This window comes from Aedes albopictus, chromosome 3, assembly GCF_035046485.1.
Source record: "Aedes albopictus strain Foshan chromosome 3, AalbF5, whole genome shotgun sequence".
NCBI classification, from domain to species: Eukaryota; Metazoa; Arthropoda; class Insecta; order Diptera; family Culicidae; genus Aedes; species Aedes albopictus.
This window is the reverse complement of record NC_085138.1, coordinates 18,611,827-18,631,595: the sequence shown is the minus strand read 5'-3', so window position 1 is coordinate 18,631,595 and position 19,769 is coordinate 18,611,827. Positions and strand designations below refer to the sequence as shown.

Below are 19,769 nucleotides of genomic sequence, written 5' to 3'. Positions count from 1 at the left end.
CATAATCCACAACTTACATGTATCGTAACGCCCTGCGGTAGACAGATGCCCTGGGCTAGGGGCGAAGGCTGCGGTGGCGGGTTGTGGTGGTTGGACATGGAATTATTTGTACTGGTAGTTATTGTCAACCCGGGTGGGATACCTGCCGGCAGGGAAAGGGGAACGTGCGTCGGACCCGAAGTCGTCGATACGCTATTGTCCGAGTGGTGGTTGTTGTTGCTGCTGGTGGGTGAGCTGTTGCTACTGCTGTTGCGATTCGAGGAGTTGGTGGAACCTCCCCCGTTGGTTGCTGCCATTTCTTCCTTTAACCGTTTGGTCATGTGAGATTTTATGTGTTTGCGGAGGTGATCCTTGCGGTAGAAGCCTTTCCCGCAGTCCCCACAGATCTGGAATAGCACATTATTATTATTATTTCTTTATTAGTGAGGCTTTCAGCCACAGGCTGGTTCGCCTCCTCGAAACAGCACAATTAAATAAATCGTAAATAGAAAAACGATAATGATTTTTCATTAGGGCCTAACTGACTTGGTCGATTTCTCTTCGTCGACTCTCTCTATCGCTAATAACTTGCTCAAAACAAAATCAATCATTATTCTTTTTGTTTCTATCGTTTCTATAGCAAGATCTAGTCGTCTTCTCCGTATTTCAACCAAAACATCTTTGGAAAACTCAATATACATTCTGTAGTAACACAAAGAGAGAATCGATGAACAAAAAACGACAATGTCAAAATAGCATAAAACTAGCTCACCAATTCATATGCATCCATGCATTGCTTCATAGTTTTGATCGGGAGTGTAGTACAGACAAATAGTGTTTTTTCTCATCTGTATTAACGAGATTTTTATCTCTAGGCTAGTTCATCTCGGGACCTACGCTTTACTTCCCTTCCGAAGGAAGAACTCACATTTCGTGAGTTTGTCGGGAATGGGATGCGATCCCAGGTCCTCGGCGTGAAAGGCATGCGCTTTAACACCATCACACCAGCTCCGCTTCCACAAATAGTAGTGTGCGGCGTCATGGTCGCGATTTTTTCGGCAGTCACCGTTGGACACACAAAATTCAAAGTTCTTCCGGTAATTCCTTTAGGAGCTCATCCGGGAATCTACGAGTTCCTCCGGGAATTACTTCATCAATTTCTAAGGGAATTCCTCTACGAATTCTGATAAATTGCACTGGAAATACCAGAAGCTTCCTTCGAGGATTCCACTAAAAATTCGTTCGAAAATTCTTCAGGAGTTCTTCCGGGAATTTCTCTAGTAATTCCACTGGGAATTCGTCTAGAAGTTTTTCCGGGAATTCCTTTACGAATATCTTCGAGAACACTTGTACGATGAGAGGTGTGTGGACTTCCAACATACTAAAAACAATGCGCTCTCGCCTAGGCTTTACATATACAGTAGATGCATTATGTGAGTGGACATTTAATTCATCCGAAAGAAGTGCGATCTGTGGAAAAGATAAACTCAGAATTTCGAGCTTAACTTGAATTCAGTTTAGTCACCACATCTTCGGGTTTTCTCGTGGTGTAGTTGGCAATGCGCCTGTCTAGTGAGAGGATGAGTAACTTTTTCGCAAATCCCACTCCAATTGCAATGCATTATGTGAGTGGACATTTAATTCATCCGAAAGAAGTGCGATCTGTGGAAAAGATAAACTCAGAATTTCGAGCTTAACTTGAATTCAGTTTAGTCACCACATCTTCGGGTTTTCTCGTGGTGTAGTTGGCAATGCGCCTGTCTAGTGAGAGGATGAGTAACTTTTTCGCAAATCCCACTCCAATTTGTTCATTTTTCACTCATGCCAGTATTTGTAAAGTCTAGTTTTTGGATTAAGTAAAACTTCCGCTCTACTGTGAGCCGCAAAAAAAACGATAATTAGTTAATTTAATTATGTCACCTGTTGAAGTTTTACCGGGTCTGTTCTAGGAGTTCCCCAAGCAATTCCTCTACGGGTTGCTCTAGAAGTTTTTTTTTGCTAGAAATTATATTAGGCATGCCAGGAGTTTTGTCCGAGAATTCCTCTAGGATTCATTTCATTTATTTAGTATTACATCAAATTCAAGATAAAACTGAATCAACAATATTTCTCCATAATACACGGTTCGTGGCTGCCACTCTCCATCCTCGGTCGCGTCCTCCGAAAATTCCTCCAAAGTTCTTCCGGGAATCCCTTTATGGGTTCATCTGGAAATTCCTCTAGGGGTACCTCCGGGAATTCCTCTACGAGTCCTCTAAGAGTTTTTTTTTCCGAAAATCCCTTTACCAATCTCTTGGGAATTTCACTACAAGTTCATCCGGGAATTCCTTTACGAATTTCCTCGGAAATTCCTCTAGGAATTGCACCGGGAATTTCTAAAGAAGTTCCTCCGGTTATTCCTCTACCGGTTGCTCTAGAAGTTTTCGTAGAAATTTAACTGGAAATATCAGGAGTTGTCTCCGAGAATTCCTGAAGGAGTTCCACCGGTAATTACTCTGGGAGTTCCTTCGGTAATTCATGTAGGAGTTCTTCTTGTGATTATTCTAAGTGCTTCCTTTAGAAGTTCTTTCGGGAATTTCAGTAGGTGTTCAACCGGGAATTCCTCTAGGAAAACCTGCGGGGATTCCTCTACGAGTTCCTCCCGGAATTCCCTTACGAACTTCTTTGGTTGCTCCGACAATTCCTCTACGGGTTGCTCTAGAAAGATTTCCTAGATATTGCACTGGATATACCAAAAGTTTCCACCGAAAATTCTTTTTGGAGTTCCTCCGGCCATTCCTCTAAGAAATCCCCCGACGATTCCTCTAGGAGTTATTCCATGAATTCCTCTGGAAGTTCTTAAGGAAATTCCTCTCAGAGATCCTCCGAGAATTCCTGTGTTCTTCTCAGAATTATTTCGGGAATTCTTCAAGGAGTTTTCCCAAACACTCATTTAGGAGTATCTCCGGGAATTTCTCTACAAGTTTTTCCTGAAATTCCTTTAATTTTTTTTTTCTGGAATTCCTCTAGGAGTTTTTCTGGCATTTCATCCAGAAATTCCTCCGACAATTCCTCTACGAGTTGCTCTAGAAGTTTTTTTAGTAGTTTCACAGGTGTTCCTCTGAGGATTTCTGTAGGATTTTCACACGGAATTTCTGAAGGAGTTCCTCCGGGCATATCTCTTTGAGTTTTTCTGGGTATTCCTTAAGGAGTATCTCCGGAATTCCTTCAAGAATTCCTCTAGGAGTTCGACCGTATTTCCTCTAGAAGTTTTTCCGGGAATTCCTTTACCAGTTCCTCCAGGAGTTTCCTCTAGAAGTTCCTCCGAAAATTCCTCGACGAATTTCTCTAAACGTTCCTCCGAGACTTCCTTTAAGAGTTTCACCGGAAATTCCTCTAGAAGTTCATTAAGGAATTTTAGTAATTCAACGGATTTTATTTTCTACGTGTTTTAATGGGTATTACTCTTGGAGTTCCACTGGGATTTTTTCTATGTGTTCCTGCGGGAACTGTTCCAAGATTTCCGCCGATAATTCCACTAGCCATTCCACTTGGAATTTCTCGCGAAATTCCTTCAGTAGCCCCTCCTCGGAAAAATCCTCTGATAATTTGTTCGTATTTTTTTCTGGGAATTCTTCTAAAAGTTCCCCCGGTATTCTTACGGAAATTTTCCAGAATAACTTTCAGAAGTTTTTTCGGGAATCGTTCCTTGCAGTTGCTTAGCAAATTTGAGAATTTCAAGTGTTCTGTTTGAAAACTTTCTAGGACTTTCTTCAAAAGTTCTTCTAAGATCTCTAGCAGGAATTTCAAATTTTTGGCTAGGAATTCTTTTCTTACTCAAGTATTTTTCAAAATTATCGTAGCTCCTCTGGAAATTCCTAGAGGATTCCCAGAAGGAATTGCTGGGGGATCATTAGAAGTAATTCCTGAAGGAATCCTAGAAGGAATTCTTGGAGGAATCTCAGAGGAATTCCTGGAGGATTCCCAGAGGAGTCCCAGAAGGAATTTCTATAAGAATCCCAGAATAAATTCTTAAATTTCTGGAGGAATCCCTAGAGGAATCATAAAAAGAATTCCTGGAGGAATCCCATCAGTTCCTAGGCATTCTAGGTCCCAGAGTTGCTTAAAAAATCTGAAACAACTCTTGGGGAAATTCACACTGAAACAATTCCCAAAAAAATCCATGATGGAATTTCCGATAGAAGTCCTGCATAGGCTTCTGCAGAAATCTAGAATGTAACTCCAAAAGAAATTCCAGAAAAAATGGAAACAAATCCAGGATAAATTCCGAAAAACTCTAGCGAAATTTTCCGGGAACAGAACGGAAAGAATCTACTAAAAATAGTCCTGGAAGAAATTTAGAAAGAAATCTCAAACTTCGAGAGCCTTTAGGAAATATTCCAGGAGAAACTCCTGCAGAAATTTCGGTAGTAGCTCTATTAACTCACGGAATTGGGTTCCTAGAATCGCTACAAGAATGTCCTAGAGGAAATATTTGAGCAGTATCTGGGAAAATGTGAACGTGTTCTGTAATATTTTCGCCCAACTTCTCAGCTAATACTATTGTTTCAGATTAAATAGGAACGTCCACTCACCTCCGTTTTCACCCCACTATGAATGACGAAATGCAAATTCAAATGCTCCTTCCGCTTGAAGCCCTTCATGCACACGCTGCAGACGTACGGCCGCTCCGGATTGTGCCCCAGCTTGTGCCGTTCCAGGTGTTCCTTTCGCTTCAGGCCCGCCCCGCAAATGTCGCAGATAAACCGCCGTTCGATCTTGTGTACCACCAGGTGCTGCTCAAGGCACTCCTTCTCCGGGTAGGCCATGTGGCACTCGGGACAACAGAATAGGACCGTCCCGTCGATGGCGGTTGTGATATGCACTTGTCCCGGTTTTTGCCGCTTCGGCTTCGGAGGTTTCGATTTGTACTTTCGCTTTTTCCGGGCTTTGCCGGACCCGATCGGGGCACCGTCTTCACTGGGATGGCCCGTCGTGGACGTGGCCGCCGCAGCCGTCGTCGTTGGTGTCGAAGCGGACTCGTGGTGGTTACTGCAGTTGGTGTCACCCGATATACTGCTGGCGTCTCGGAAGCTGCTGTCCGCTTGACTACTATCTGCCCCGTACTGAGTATTGTCGTTGGAGTTCTCGTCCATGATTTCCCGCTTGATATAGGTGGTACCGGGTATGTTCGGTATTGAACCACCTATTAGGTGATCTCCGTGGGCTAGAGGGATGTGGGGCTCATTGTTGTTGTTATTGTTGAATTTAAGGAACGGTTGTAGATTGAGACCCTGACTTCGCTGCTGCAGGAATTCGGCAATGTCTGCACCGAACGCCGGAGCAGCTGTTAGATTGGGGATACTATTCCAGACAGCTTCCTGTTTGATGGGCCTTATCGGCGGTGATAAACCTTGTTCAACCTTTATCGTGGGTTGCGTTGGTGAACCGAGATTCTGCTGTTGCTGTTGATGGTGTTGCTGTTGCTGCTGAAAAAGCGAGGCATTTTGAGCTTGTGCAAGTAACTGGAGGTCCTGTGGTTGGAGCGCAGCAACTATCGTCATTCCCTCACCCAGACCGTGATTGTGTACGATTTCCTCGTCCTGAGGACCGTAAGCCACCGTCAAAACCGTAGTTCCCTGCTGAAATCCTTGTATGGGAATCTGCATTTGGCCCATCTGGAATTTGGGCGCCTGTTGTGCGGGTTGAGGCATTGGATTGGGATTCAGCACCTGTATCTGAACTGTCTGCTGGGCATCGCCTGGCTTTGCACCGGGCATCGTGATCGGCAGAGTGATATAGGCGGGCGTGGCTTGTTGCATATTGGCTGCTGCAGCGGCTGCTGCGGCCGCTTGCTGTTGCTGCTGGAAGGCGGTAGCTGCCGCCATGGCATTGCCGTCCATCGGTCGGAGAAACTGCATGCCTGCATCACCACCGGATACCAATCCAAGGACCTGGAAAAGAAGAAACATAAACGCGTGAGTAAATTGAATTTCATTTTTAATCTATTGGTGATATCAATACTCTCATATTTGTAGAAAACACATAGAAAAAATAATTCATCTCAATTTGAAAATGTTTCCTCTACCAAATTGTTTGATTTAAAAACTTTTCGTTATGTCATTCATACTATTCATCATGATTAGATAACCCGCCGTTTAACCCCATCTCACCCGTCTCAGCTTGCCCCGAAACACCTTACAATTTAGAGGCGACAATGTCTTGAAAATCTTAACTTTGCATACAGAAAAGCTTAGTTTCGTCATACAACGTGATGAAACTTGGGTCTCTAACCTAGGTTTAACTAAATGGGTAAACCGCGTTAACGAAATTAGCGAATATTGGCCCTAACAAAAATACCTGATTGCCATTTCTACCAGAGAGAATATCTGATAAACTCTCTGGTGAATCCACGATGGCCAACTGCATATTTTATTTCTATTACTTAACAAACACCCATCTGCAATTCCAAATCTTCCAACCAAACTTGTCCTTCAACTGATCCGAACGAATCTCCAAGTGAGGAGCCATCGGTTACGCTGGTCGTGCTTGGAGTTTAAATAAGTTCAAGTAAAAGTGAAAGTTCCATTCGTCTTCGCTCTTTTCTGCACGTTTTCGTTACTCACCATCGCGCCAACAAGAGCCATGTACCGCTATTTCGCTTTTCCTATTTTCTGTTATCTAGCTAGGCCCTATCTATACAACACCATCCAGAAGTGTAGCGCACCAGAAACTTAATCGGCAAACAACAAACAAACCACCACAACATCGAACACCACAATAAGGAGTAAAAGAAATTGCCGCCCCGTTTGGAGAAGACATGAACCTCCGCGCCAAGGGGGGTTGTAGCTGTATGTACACAAGCTTCTTACCACCCAACGAACATTATCATGAACATCGAGTAGCGCGATCGCGGCGATCGTTTCCAGCGAAAAAGGAAATGCGGTTGAGCGAAATTGCACGGAGAGCGAGAGAAAAGTGCAGTCTTCATCCGATTACGATCTGCGCTCTCTATCTCTCGTCCGCCGGTGCACTTCGGATCACATGGTCAATTGGATGAACACACTCTCTAGTGGCAGCGATCGTTGGTAACTTAGATGGGGCCGGGTCACAACGTTGCCGGGTTGGAACGGCACCAATTCGATGACACCTCGATGAGGTAAGAGAATAAGCGTGTAATGTAGTTTGTAGTACCTATTTATGCATAGTTCAATATTTAGAGTGGCATCCACAGAATGGAAGCAGTGTTCATACTTCATACAAACCATTGTTGTAGTTTCACGGATGATTCATCGCATTGATTACGTTCAATTGATAGTGATAGCCAAATTAAAAAAAATATATAAGATCATTTCAAAAGATAATAAATTAAACAAAAACCGAAATACAATTAACACAACTACTACAAACTAATGACACAGTGAATCAATTGACGGAACTGAGGTTTAGTTCACCGTTCCGATATCTCAAACTTTTATGGGTCAAACCTGGTCAAACAGCTTTCATCGTTATGGGCGATATGCAGAAACGCGTGATCGGTTGGTAGCCGATGGACGAAAGAATGTGTTGGTTGAGGATCAAGGATCGATTCTTAAACTTCAGCATAATTAAAGTGCACAGCCCACACTCGGGAAGCACTGATGATGATGATAAGGCCGCGGTATCCAGACCGACGATTGGAAAGTTCAGCGCCTACCAGCTGATGAATGAAAACGGCCTACGGCTTATCTATTTTGCCGCCTCCAAAAAGATAGTTATCCGTAGCACCCTTTTCCAACACAACCTTCCTTATTGGTGATTTGTTGTTGCATGAAGAAGAAGAAGAGAATGAAGGTGTTTTGAAAAAATCCTATCCCTATAACACAGGGGAAGTTTTTAAAATGCCTCTATAAAATCTAAAACGAAATCTAATTAAAAACGGTTTGATGTACGGTGTTAGACTTTGAACGAACTACAAATTAAGTACCTTATCAAGAAAAAATGGTAAATTTAAATTTATACGTTCAATATGTAGTTCGTTCAAAGTCTAACACCGTACATCAAACCGTTTTTAATTAGATTTTGTTTTAGATTTTATAGAGGCATTTTAAAAATTTCCCCTGTGTTATAGGGATAGGATTTTCTCAAAACACCATAATTCTTCTTCTTCTTCTTCATGCAACAACAAATCACCCATCGTTACACCTGGAGGTCACCGCAGCAGATGGAATCGCAAATTGACCACATTCTGATTAATGGACGATACTTTTCCGATATTATCGACCTATCGTGGTGCTAATATCGACTCCGACCACTACGTAGTGATAGTCAAACCGCACCCAAAACTTTCCGTCATCAACAAAGTAAGGTAGGTACCGGCAATCGCCACGGTACAATCTAATCTAGAGCTACTGAAGCAACCAGATGTCGCTTCAGCATACGTGCAGAATCTCGACGCAGCGTTGCCAGGCGAGGTAAAGCTCGATGTAACACCTCTAGAGTACTGCTGGAGTACAGTAAAAGCAGCCATCAGCGACGCAGCCGAGGCACCATCGGATACTTGGAAAACAGTCGATGAAACGAATGGTTGGATGAGGAAAGCAGAGCGATTTTCGAGGAGAAGTACGCAGTGCGGACGGTAATGCTGCAGCAAGTAACCCGGCTGAACGTAGAACGTTACAAGCAGAAGCGGAAACAGCAAACCCGCGAGAAAAAGCGCCGCAAGCAGTGGAGTTCGAAGAAATGGAACTGCTGTGCCTATAGTTAAGTCCACATAGTTTCACTACATAGCTGGTATAAATGAAAAAGTTTTCGAACATGTATTTTCACTTTTCGAACATGAGCGCACTAATACATCAACACCATACACGAACCGTAATGCAGATGGTTCAACAATACCGCATACTGTTCGAATTGTATCCCGAAAAGTTGGTTAAGCACATCTTTGGGTTATCGTTTATGCGGGCGTTTACGCATGTAGAGTGTAGTACAGAACTGTCAAAACAAAACTTTTACGCGTACACGGAGAAAAACTATGCTAGATTGAAACAACAAATATATTTGTTAAGTTTAAAACTACAAATTTGGTTGTTTCTAGCTTTAAATTTATGGTTTAAAAACAAACATTTTGTTTGCAATGAATGCATTGCTTTGATTATTTATATCTGCGGAAACCATTTAAAAATAATCAATGTTTTGGTTGTTACAACCTGTCTCATTATGGATTTCCTAAAAAAAATAGTTTATTTTTGTCAATTTTTGGGTTGTTCGTATTGAGCATGAGCATGAGCATAGATGACCGCACAATTCGTAGTTGCTACACAAGTGCTGATTGACCCAAGCAATCGAAATTGCACAAGGAACCAATGAACAGGGCTTGGGACTAGCTTACTATTCTCAATGTACACAGTTCGAGAGCTCTCAACTTTAATAAGGTCAATAACGGCGCCGGCACGTCCTTACGGTCATCGAGGATGGGAGGGAATGTTAGTAAGACAAACGTTGTTATAAAGACCGCGAATCGCTGCATCTCCACGTTTGTCTCAGGAAGGATTTTTTTGTTAGTAGGGTAAGGTACATTGTCAGTCCGGCAGTCACCTATGGTTGGTGATATGATTTGACAATGGATCAATATACACAAACCGCCGTTAACAACCGACCTCTTTTCGACGCAAAAACTAGCCAAAAAGAAAATTCTATTGCGCGTCTCCACTCCACTAGGGAGCAGAAACCTTTAGTCTATTGAATAGACAATTACACCGTCTTCGACCTAACGGCCTCTACAGACTGAACAGTACAAACATTGGACAACGGACAACACATATAACACCCAGTGGCCCAGTGGAGAATTTTCCGTTTGACGAAAAGTTTTCCCCGACTGGAGCGGGAATCGAACCCACACTCCGAGGCTTACGAGACACCTAAACGACTGACGCCGCAAACCGCTCGGCCACGAAGCCCACACAGGAATACACTGAACGCGACTCACTTGTCGGCGCCCGGATTTTTTTCTCGACCGGTGAGCCCGAACTAACACTTTTCACACTTTTGTGTAAATGCAAAAAATGAAAGATAATATTTATTATCAACTAAAATTGTATTGAGAACTAGCGCCGACGGGAAGCGAAAAATTCGGAACCGACTCGACCCACGATGCGTCTACCGCACACTGAATTCAACCGCGTCGATTATATTCTTTCGCGTTCACACTGCAGCGCGATGGGAAACGAAAAATTGGGAACCGACTCCTCGTATTGAACACAAAATAAAATTTTAGGTAGATTTGACCAAAAAGGTGAACATAAAGTTTTGTTTGGCGAAAACACAATAAGAGAATTGGTTTTAAATAAACTAAATTTCCAAGTTGTTCCGTTTTGTTTATCTCGGTGACCAAACAGTAGCTTCTAGGATTTCTTTAAGCGTTTTTCCAGCGGGATTCTTAATGAATTATTTTCCGCAATTGTTTTCTCAAAAGCTCTTCCCGGAATTTCGTTCAGAATTCTCATAGGATTTATTCCAGTGATGTCAACAAATGTTACACCCTGGATTTTTCAGGAGTTTGTCATGGGATCTCTGCAGCAGTTTTTTTTCCGAAATTTCTTCCAGAGGTTTTTTGCGTAATCGTTTCTAGGATCCCTCACGGGATTACTCTCGGAGTTTCTCCTGCAATTTTTCAAAAAATTATCGTGAGCTTTTTTTTTCCTTTTGTCAGGCTAAGACCATGGGTTGGTCCATCTTGCCTTATCTTGGGCTTTTGTGTAGTGTTTCTCCTGGAATATTTCCATGAGTTTCTCTTGGTAGTTACTGGAACCTCTTTTTACACCATGGCCTGGGCGCATACATTAAAAATAAATATACATAAATTAAAACAAGGAAGAGGAAGTTTTGTGCATCATTAAATCAGTACTTTATTTTTTTTATCTTTATTAAAGAGACTTTCAGCCCTCGGCTGGTTCTTCTCTAAGTACTTTAATTAAGAAAACTTCGATCTCAAGAAAAGGCTTTGCCCAAGAGTTTTTTGAGATGCCACAAAGGGGGTTTCCTAGAGTTCGGGGGAGCCGGAAAGAAGTAGGTTTCAGAGGTCTAAAACCTCCTGAAATCCTCTGACCCATCTGAGATTTCCTAAAGCGCTGATACTCCATGGAATCACCAGAAACAAGCTTAAACAACCTGAAACGCCCCTGAACCCCCTTGAAATGCCCTGAAATCTCTATAAACCTCCTGAAATCGCCTAGTGCATCCCTGAGACCCACTGAATTCCTCCTGAGCCCGCTTGAGATATCCTGACACACCCCTGAGACCCCCTATAACTCCCATGAGGCCCCATGAGACTTCAAGAAATCCCCTAAAATCCCGTCTGATACATCCCGAAAACCCCCTGAAGCCCTTTGATTCCTTTTAATTCTCCTGAGAACACCTAAAACCCTCTGAAACACCGTAAAACCCCTCTGAAAACCCCATGAAACCATCTGAGTCCCCTGAAACTCCCTGAGACTCCTTGATACCCCCAAAACTCTCTGGAACCCCAGAAATGCACTCAAAAATCTCCTGGATGCTTCTGAGATCCCCTAAAACTACCCTGAAACCCTCTAAAACCCTCTCAACATCCCTGACATTCCCTTCAACGTTCTCAAACTGAAACCTTGAAATTTCTAAAAAAAAAAACACTTGAACCCGTAAAGTCCATAACCTTTGAAAGTCCTCTGGATCCCGCTGAGCTCCCTAAAAGCTTACGGGCGTGTTCCAAAAAACTTATGCAACGTTTTACGGAATCCCCTAAAGCCCTTTCTAAACCCTCTGAAACCCCCTGAAATCCCCTAGAAACCCATGTAAAGCCTCTATGCGACTTTCTATTGGTCTTTCTTAAGACTTTTGAGAGAAATTTCCAGAGAAATATGGTGAGAAACTCTAAGATAACCTCGGAAAAAGAAGTGCTGCAGAAATATGTCAAAAATCCCTGGAGAAAGTGTTGGAAAATTTTCCCGGAAAAGCGCAAATATAAATCTCTGAAGGAATTTTAGGAAGTTTTTGCTAGGGTTTCCGGAAGAAATCTCCCAAGAAACTCTGGAAGATATTCTGAGAAAACGCATCAAAAACTCCTGCAGAAATTCTAGGAGGAACACTGGTACAAACCCCTTGATCAACTCTAAGAGAATCCGGAAAGAACGCTGGGAGCAAATCGAGAAAAAATTCTGGATGAATCCTTGGGAGAAACTTCTGCACAAATCTAGAAAGAAACTTAAATAAACCTCCAGGAATTCAAGGAAAAACTGCGACAGAAATCACAAGAAGAATTCAGTAGGAAATTGCGAAATAATTTTAAGAAGGAATGGCGGTAGAAATCCAAGAAGAAATCCAGTTAGGAATACAAGGAAGAATCCTAGATAGAAGTTCGGAAGAAATCCTCAGGGGAATTACAGGACGAATTACACAAGTTTACAAAATAAAACGAAAGTCGTGAACTTCTGTCAACGACCAAAGTTTTTGAAGCACAATTTAGTGCTGATTTCGAAACCGACCTTCAAAAAATTTTAAGTAGAACAGTTTTTGAGTTTTAGCTCAATATCGAGTTTTGCAACTTTTCAAAATATGTAATTTACTAAAATTCAAATATATTGCGTTTTGTTTAACCAATTTTAAATCTTTTTCCATAAATTAAAAGCTGAATACAATACCATTCGAACATCTGAATACAGGTTTTGCATCAGATTGATGAAATTCAAGATATTGGCGAGTATTAGGGATGATCTTCTTAAATTTTGGCAAAATTTCCAAAATTTTTCGAGGAAATGTATTTTTTTCAATAAGAAAAAACCAACTTAAAAATTCTTTCTCGACGTTTATTTGACATATCATATATAGGCGAGTTACAGTAAAAATTTCAGCTCAATCGGACCATTGATTACGGAGAATGAGATATTTGAAGTGAACGACTTTGCTTAAAAATAGAACAAAAATCGATTTCAAATCATCAACCTTGTATGGAAAGTCGAAAAAATTTCCGCTCTACTGTAATTTTTTTCCTTCGCGTTTTCGAACTCAGGGCATGATTCTACACCAAAAACGATCATCAGTTTACCGCACGGTGCTTCATTTACCGTTATTATCAAAAAAAATACACCATCAAAACCTGAAACGCCATTCTCTTTCTTCATCATTCCTACACCTCTGGGCAAATTTTTAAAAAAATCGTTAGACGAAATTTTGAGTTACGCCCTTTTAAAGGGCCTAACCCCTAAAAAATCAGAGTTTCTATAGAAAAACATCATATTTCGTAACAGAAGCATGTTTCTGCTATCAAAATTTGAAACGCCAATCTCTTTCTTTATCATTTTTACACCTCTGGACAAATTTTTAAAATAATCGTTAGGCGAACTTTTGAGTTACGCCCTTTTAAAGGGCATAACCCCTAAAAAATGAGGGTTTCTATAGAAAAACATAATATTTCATAACAAAAGCATGCCTTGAAGTCCCAAATAATAAAACGTATCATTAATAATGCTACAATTTGATACTATGCGCTAATATTGGCTATTTGTATTGATGTTTGTATACAAATTGGCCATTACGCTAATATAAGGGAAGTATTTTCAAACATGTAGGAAGCAATCATGTTTGTATCAACTGCCATTCATAGCGTGGGACGTAAGTTTTTTGTATTGCTTTTTTAAAGACAAAACAAGCGATGACATGTGCCTATCCCATTCGTTAGATTTATTGGTGAATGCTGTTTTCAACTAATAAACATACAAAACTAAGGCTTGAGATGATCAATTGTAATGATAGTTCTATATTTAACTTCTAAACTACGTTACCGAAGAATAAACGTGATCAAATGAAACTAAGTTTTATAATAATTCTACTATAAGTTCTTATGACCGTGTGATTTTACGACTGTGGATTCTACAGATTATAGGAATTTCTCGGCTCTGGCAGTCTGAGTGGGTAGCAAAAATCTGTTTTGCTCCTACATCCGACGTTTCGGTTATATTTATTTAACCTTCTTAATATTCCCTGAAGAAGGTTAAATAAATATAACCGAAACGTCGGATGTAGGAGCAAAACAGATTTTTGCTACCCACTCAGACTGCCAGAGCCGAGAAATTCCTATAATCTGTACTTATGACCTTCAAATGGGCGTAACTGGAGAATTTGACCAACATTATTTTTGAAATTCAGTTTATGGGTGTACATTAACTGTATAAATGAAAATGTAAATGAACTGTCGTTTATGTTTTTCATTGTATATTGTTCTGGCTATAATAGTAAATGAAGCCAACAACGTCCGTATCCTACAGGTTAAAGAATACTTCACTTATACTGGCGTTATGGCTAATTTTTATACACAATGCATTCAATATTAGTGCATAGTATCAAATTGTAGCATTATTAATGATACTGTTCATTATTTTGGACTTTGAAGCATACTTCTGTTATGAAATATGATGGTATTCTATAGAAACCAAAATTTTTTTTAGGAGTAAGGCCCTTTAAAAGGGCGTAACTCAAAATTTCGGCTAACGATTATTTCAAAAATTTATCCAGAGGTGAAGGAATGATAAAGAAAGAGATTGGCGTTTCAAATTTTGTTGGCAGAAACATGCTTCTGTTATGAAATATGATGTTTTTCTATAGAAACTCAGATTTTTTAGGGGTTAGGCCCTTTAAAAGGGCGTAACTCAAAATTTCGTCTAACGATTATTTTAAAGATTTGTCCAGAGGTGTAGAAATAATAAAGAAAGAGACTGGCGTTTCAAATTTTGTTGGCAGAAACATGCTTCTGTTATGAAATATGATGTTTTTCTATAGAAACCCTCATTTTTTAGGGGTTAGGCCCTTTAAAAGGGCGTAACTCAAAAATTCGCCTAACGATTATTTTAAAAATTTGTCCAGAGGTGTAGAAATGATAAAGAAAGAGATTGGCGTTTCAAATTGTGATGGCAGAAACATGCTTCTGTTATGAAATATGATGTGTTTCTATAGAAACCCTCATTTTTTAGGGGTTAGGCCCTTTAAAAGGGCGTAACTCAAAAGTTCGCCTAACGATTATTTTAAAAATTTGTCCAGAGGTGAAGGAATGATAAAGAAAGAGATTGGCGTTTCAAATGTTGATGGCAGAAACATGCTTCTGTTATGAAATATGATGTTTTTCTATAGAAACCCTCATTTTTAGGGGTTAGGCCCTTTAAAAGGGCGTAACTCAAAAGTTCGCCTAACGATTATTTTAAAAATTTGTCCAGAGGTGTAGAAATGATAAAGAAAGAGATTGGCGTTTCAAATTCTGATGGCAGAAACATGCTTCTGTTATGAAATATGATGCTTTTCTATATAACCCTCATTTTTTAGGGGTTAGGCCCTTTAAAAGGGCGTAACTCAAAAGTTCACCTAACGATTATTTTAAAAATTTGTCCAGAGGTGTAGAAATGATAAAGAAAGAGATTAGCGTTTCAAATTTTGATGGCAGAAACATGCTTCTGTTACGAAATATGATGTTTTTCTAAAGAAACTCTGATTTTTTAGGGGTTAGGCCCTTTAAAAGGGCGTAACTCAAAATTTCGTCTAATGATTTTTTTAAAAATTTGCCCAGAGGTGTAGGAATGATGAAGAAAGAGAATGGCGATTATTACGGTACCACCCGTTTTCCTACGAATTTGTTAATATTCCATTCTAATTCCCAAATATCATTAGGATTTCCATCGGAATCCCATCTTTTCTACAACACCAGTAACACCGTCTAAGGCATGCTACTAAAAACTTGTATGAAACACTACTTTTAATCATACCGTAGTTAGTTCGAAAGTTGAAGTGTAGTAAAGCCTGTATCCGCAATAATCGGGACACAGAAATACAGCTGTAATTCTGCCATAGATACATTAAAATTGCTCGAATTTGGCATAATAACATCTTAAGATGTGTTCATTCCACCTACAAAATTTCATGTGAATCGGTGCAGTAGTTTTTGTTGTAGCAATGAAGGAGTAGAATGTGCGCCATTGAATTTTGTACAGACCCTAGTCGGCGCTATAACTTTTGAATTTGGCAAAGGAAATGGCTGGAATTTTGAACACAAACCTCTCAATCTACATTTGTTGCATAGGCAAAATTTCAACAAAATCGATACACTTTAAACAATTTTATAGATGAAACATGTGTTGGGACAGAACGTGATTTTAGCCCCTCAAACAGCAACTAGTCAGCACACTTTATTGTTTCAATTGTAGTAGTGAAAGTACTATACCAATAATCATCAAATTTTGCAGGCATAACAGACACATAGTCGACTACCTTCTGTGAAAATTTCATGAAAATTGGCAGAGAACTTAAAAAGTTTTGAATAGGCAAACATCGCACATGAAAAACACGAAACATTTTCACTAACACTCACCCCTATCAACACCGGTAGCTTTCAAACCAATTGATCAATGTTGATGAAATTTTGCAAGAAAGTGTCTCTATAAGTATCATAACTGCTAACAAAATTTCATAATTATCCTCACAGAACTTTGAACTGCAGTATAAAAGAACCATCTAGTATGCAAATGAAAATTGGTCATGATTGTACAAAATGCTAAAAACCACGTCTGTTTGTTTTTCATCCACAGTTATAAGTAATGCATCGATTTTTATGAAATTTGGCACAAATAATAAACCTACACCAAAGAGTTCTCAGTCAATTTTTTGGCCATTTTTACCGATTCATTACAGAGCTACAGCCGTACTTCTGTGTCCCGATTATTTCGGATACAGGCTTTACACTCGTTTTTATTCATACGATTATGTTCCACAGGTAGTATTTAGTTTTATTCATACGACCCGTCAAACACCCGTCAGCAAACGGAGTTTTCGATCTGCTACAAATAATTCCGCACAAAGCTCCTCGAAAGTTATCGTAACAGTAGCATCTACGAATTGTACGGTCAAACCGTTTGAGTATCGGCCCTTGGCCATTGCAATCTTCTTCTTCTTTATGGCTCTACGTCCCCACTGGGACTTGGCCTGCCTCGCTTCAACTTAGTGTTCTTTGAGCATTTCCACAGTTATTAATTGAAGGGCTTTCTTTGCCTGCCATTGCATGAATTTGTATATTGTGAGGCAAGTACAATGATACACTACGCCCAGGGAGTCGAGAAATTTTTCCCGACCGAAATGGGAATCGAACCCACCGTCTCCGGATTGGCGATCCTTAGCCTTAACCACTAGGCTAACTGGAGACCCCGCCATTGCAATCGTTACCTTTAAATTACTGAGCAAGGTAACATCGGAAACCGATTATTCAGTAACATTGAATCGAAATTATGCAGCTCAAATCTCCAACATTCTTAGTCATCGGGTTCCTCGCTGTTTGCCATTGTACTTCAACCAAGTCTAATGAGTTCCTCTATCTTTAGACAGACCAGACGTAGACATTAGTCTAGCTCTGTAATCTGTATCTCCGTTCAGCTGCAACAACAAAAAAGGCTGATGGCGTAACCTTGAGGAAAAAATGGCCCTATTCAATGCGCGCGGCTGGTGGAAACGATGGTGCAAAATTAATTCCACAAAGATTACAGCAGGGGGGTTCAATGTATGTTTAGATAGCTCCCACAACAGGGTGGGTAAGGTTGCGTGCTAGTTATTATTCAGAGGTATTTACTATGATACAATCTAAATAAACTAACTTTTCATATTCTATCTGGCTGTATTTGTTATCTGACTGTGTGTTATGATTTCAGTTAGAAACAACAATTCCGCGACGATTTGTGCTTCCAAAGTAATCTCCACAAACACGGACATATAAACTGGTGAATAGTTTTAAGAGACTTTCGTAGTTACCATAAGCATCCTCTTGAAGAAGAGTAATTATTCTCAAGTGAAAGCAGATAGTTTGTTCTGCAGAGAATAACCTATCATTATCGAGATCATCAAACCTGATTAATCTTGTGTTGATCTCAAACTGTTCAGAAAATACTTACTAACGAAACCTCACAACAAAACCTCTGAAGCACCGACATGAACACTGACAGACAGCTTAGATCACCCTGTACCTACAGTGTTGTACAAGTAGTCTACTCGCCCTTGCAGAGAACCTATCGACGGCGGCACGGGCGCGAGATGCGTTCCGTCCATGCCGTCGAGTTTTACTACCGCGTGAGAGAATATGATTCAGCAGACCGTAATTAGCGGCTCTAGTAAAGAATTCACTTTTATCTCCGCGTGCTCGTTGCTGAATGTTGTACCTTGTTTTGGATACGGTGAGATAAAGGTGCTCTCCAGCTCCACACCACACTACTATGATGCTACAAGGTAATGGGAATGTGGGCCACAGCTGATTGCACGCGAGGAGGAGGAAAGGCTGGTCGAGGTGAAGGCTTCTGCTGGTCTAGCAAACATGAAAACCACGCCAACATTAGGCGAGGCCAACATTAGACGCAGCAGCCAGTGCCAAGATGCGGGCTTTTCCGACTTAAGCAATGCTCTGCTCAGTAAAACCGAATGCATTCAATTTATTTAGTAAGCATTATATACATATGTATGTAGCTACCTTAACTGGAAGATAATCCATAGCGATTTACAATGGTGATATAAATTAGCACCACGCTAAACAGCTTAACTTCGAGGTTGGCTACTCTTACGCCTGCCATTTGGTGGCCTCCGCTCGGGAATCCAATATGACTCCTATTATTTTACTGCTCCGTTCTAAACCAATCGTTGCTATGAATTGCCATTGCCTGACTGGATGCTGTAATAGGTGCATCTACTCAACACGTGGGCAATGATCAAAGCAATAAGGATGTGTGTAGTACTGTATGGCATCGCACCACGGTACTGTGCTGAAGTCGTGATGCGGTGGTTTTATAAATGCAACCTTTCGACAGTTCCCTGCTAACCAGTTCTAGTTCACACGAGACAGCTCAGGGAGGTTCAAGCCTAGTGTGTTTATGGGCTAGCTGTTTAGGTATTGGAAACTGCGATGTAGCTCAATGAGGCTATGAATCATCCGATGTTTTCATCAACGTGGAACTGTGCCACTGCGGATTACAAAATTATACGTCAGTGTTAGCCATGTATGGTTAAGTTAGAAAATTCGTCTTCATTTCTTAGCGTAACGTCCAAACTGGGAGAGAGCCTGCATCTTAGATTAGTTTTCTATATGAGCACTTCCTCAGTTATTAGGTGACAGATTCCTCTTCCAAAGCCCATTTTGCATGTGCCTATCATGTGGCGGCAGGCACGAAGAAACTCTATGCCAAAGGAAGTTACCGAATTTTTTCTATACGAAAAGTTTCTGGACCGACCGGGAATCGTACCCGTCACTCTCAGATTGGTCATGCTGAATACCCGTGGGTTTACTACATCGGCGCGCGTTAACCGCATCAATAGGACGCAAGCAGTGAAGTACCATATTGAAAGTAGTGATCTGAACTTTTGTATGGTGAGATGATCAATTCTCCATACCTGCAATAATGAAATGGTGCAAACAGCGTGGGTTACACGCTAAAACCACTCAGCACCTAGAATGTGTAATCCCTACTCATAAGTGCATAATTTCCAGACCACACAAAAATGTGTTACAGTTACACATTCTCAAAAACAGCTTGTACTCTCGTCTAGATGCGAAATGTCGATACAGGTATACCTCGATTTAGTGGACATTTCAATTTTTGAACTTTACATAAAATCGAAGCACATTTTTTTATTTTATTTTTATTTAAATTTTATAACAAAATGTACCAAAACATATAAAAACTGCATGAAAATTGAGTTTTCGATAAAAGGCTCGGAGTTCTTTATTAGTAATTTTCGCTAAATAACGAATAAACCACTATCTCACTATTTTGTTACTATCGAAATCT

At 40.5% G+C, this 19,769-nt stretch overlaps 1 protein-coding gene across 11 annotated transcripts in view; it reads right to left on the bottom strand.

Annotated features, from left to right (window-relative positions):
* LOC109418245 (zinc finger and BTB domain-containing protein 24) overlaps positions 1 to 19,769 on the bottom strand; it is a 91,620-nt gene that overhangs the window by 1,494 nt on the left and 70,357 nt on the right. For all 11 annotated transcript variants that reach the window (XM_062842137.1, XM_062842138.1, XM_062842128.1 and 8 more), the window contains 2 exons: positions 4,554 to 5,912; positions 18 to 386 (listed from right to left, as the gene is read on the bottom strand). In XM_062842137.1, coding sequence (XP_062698121.1) covers positions 18 to 386; positions 4,554 to 5,912 — 1,728 coding nt within the window. The remainder of the gene's footprint in view (positions 1 to 17; positions 387 to 4,553; positions 5,913 to 19,769) is intronic.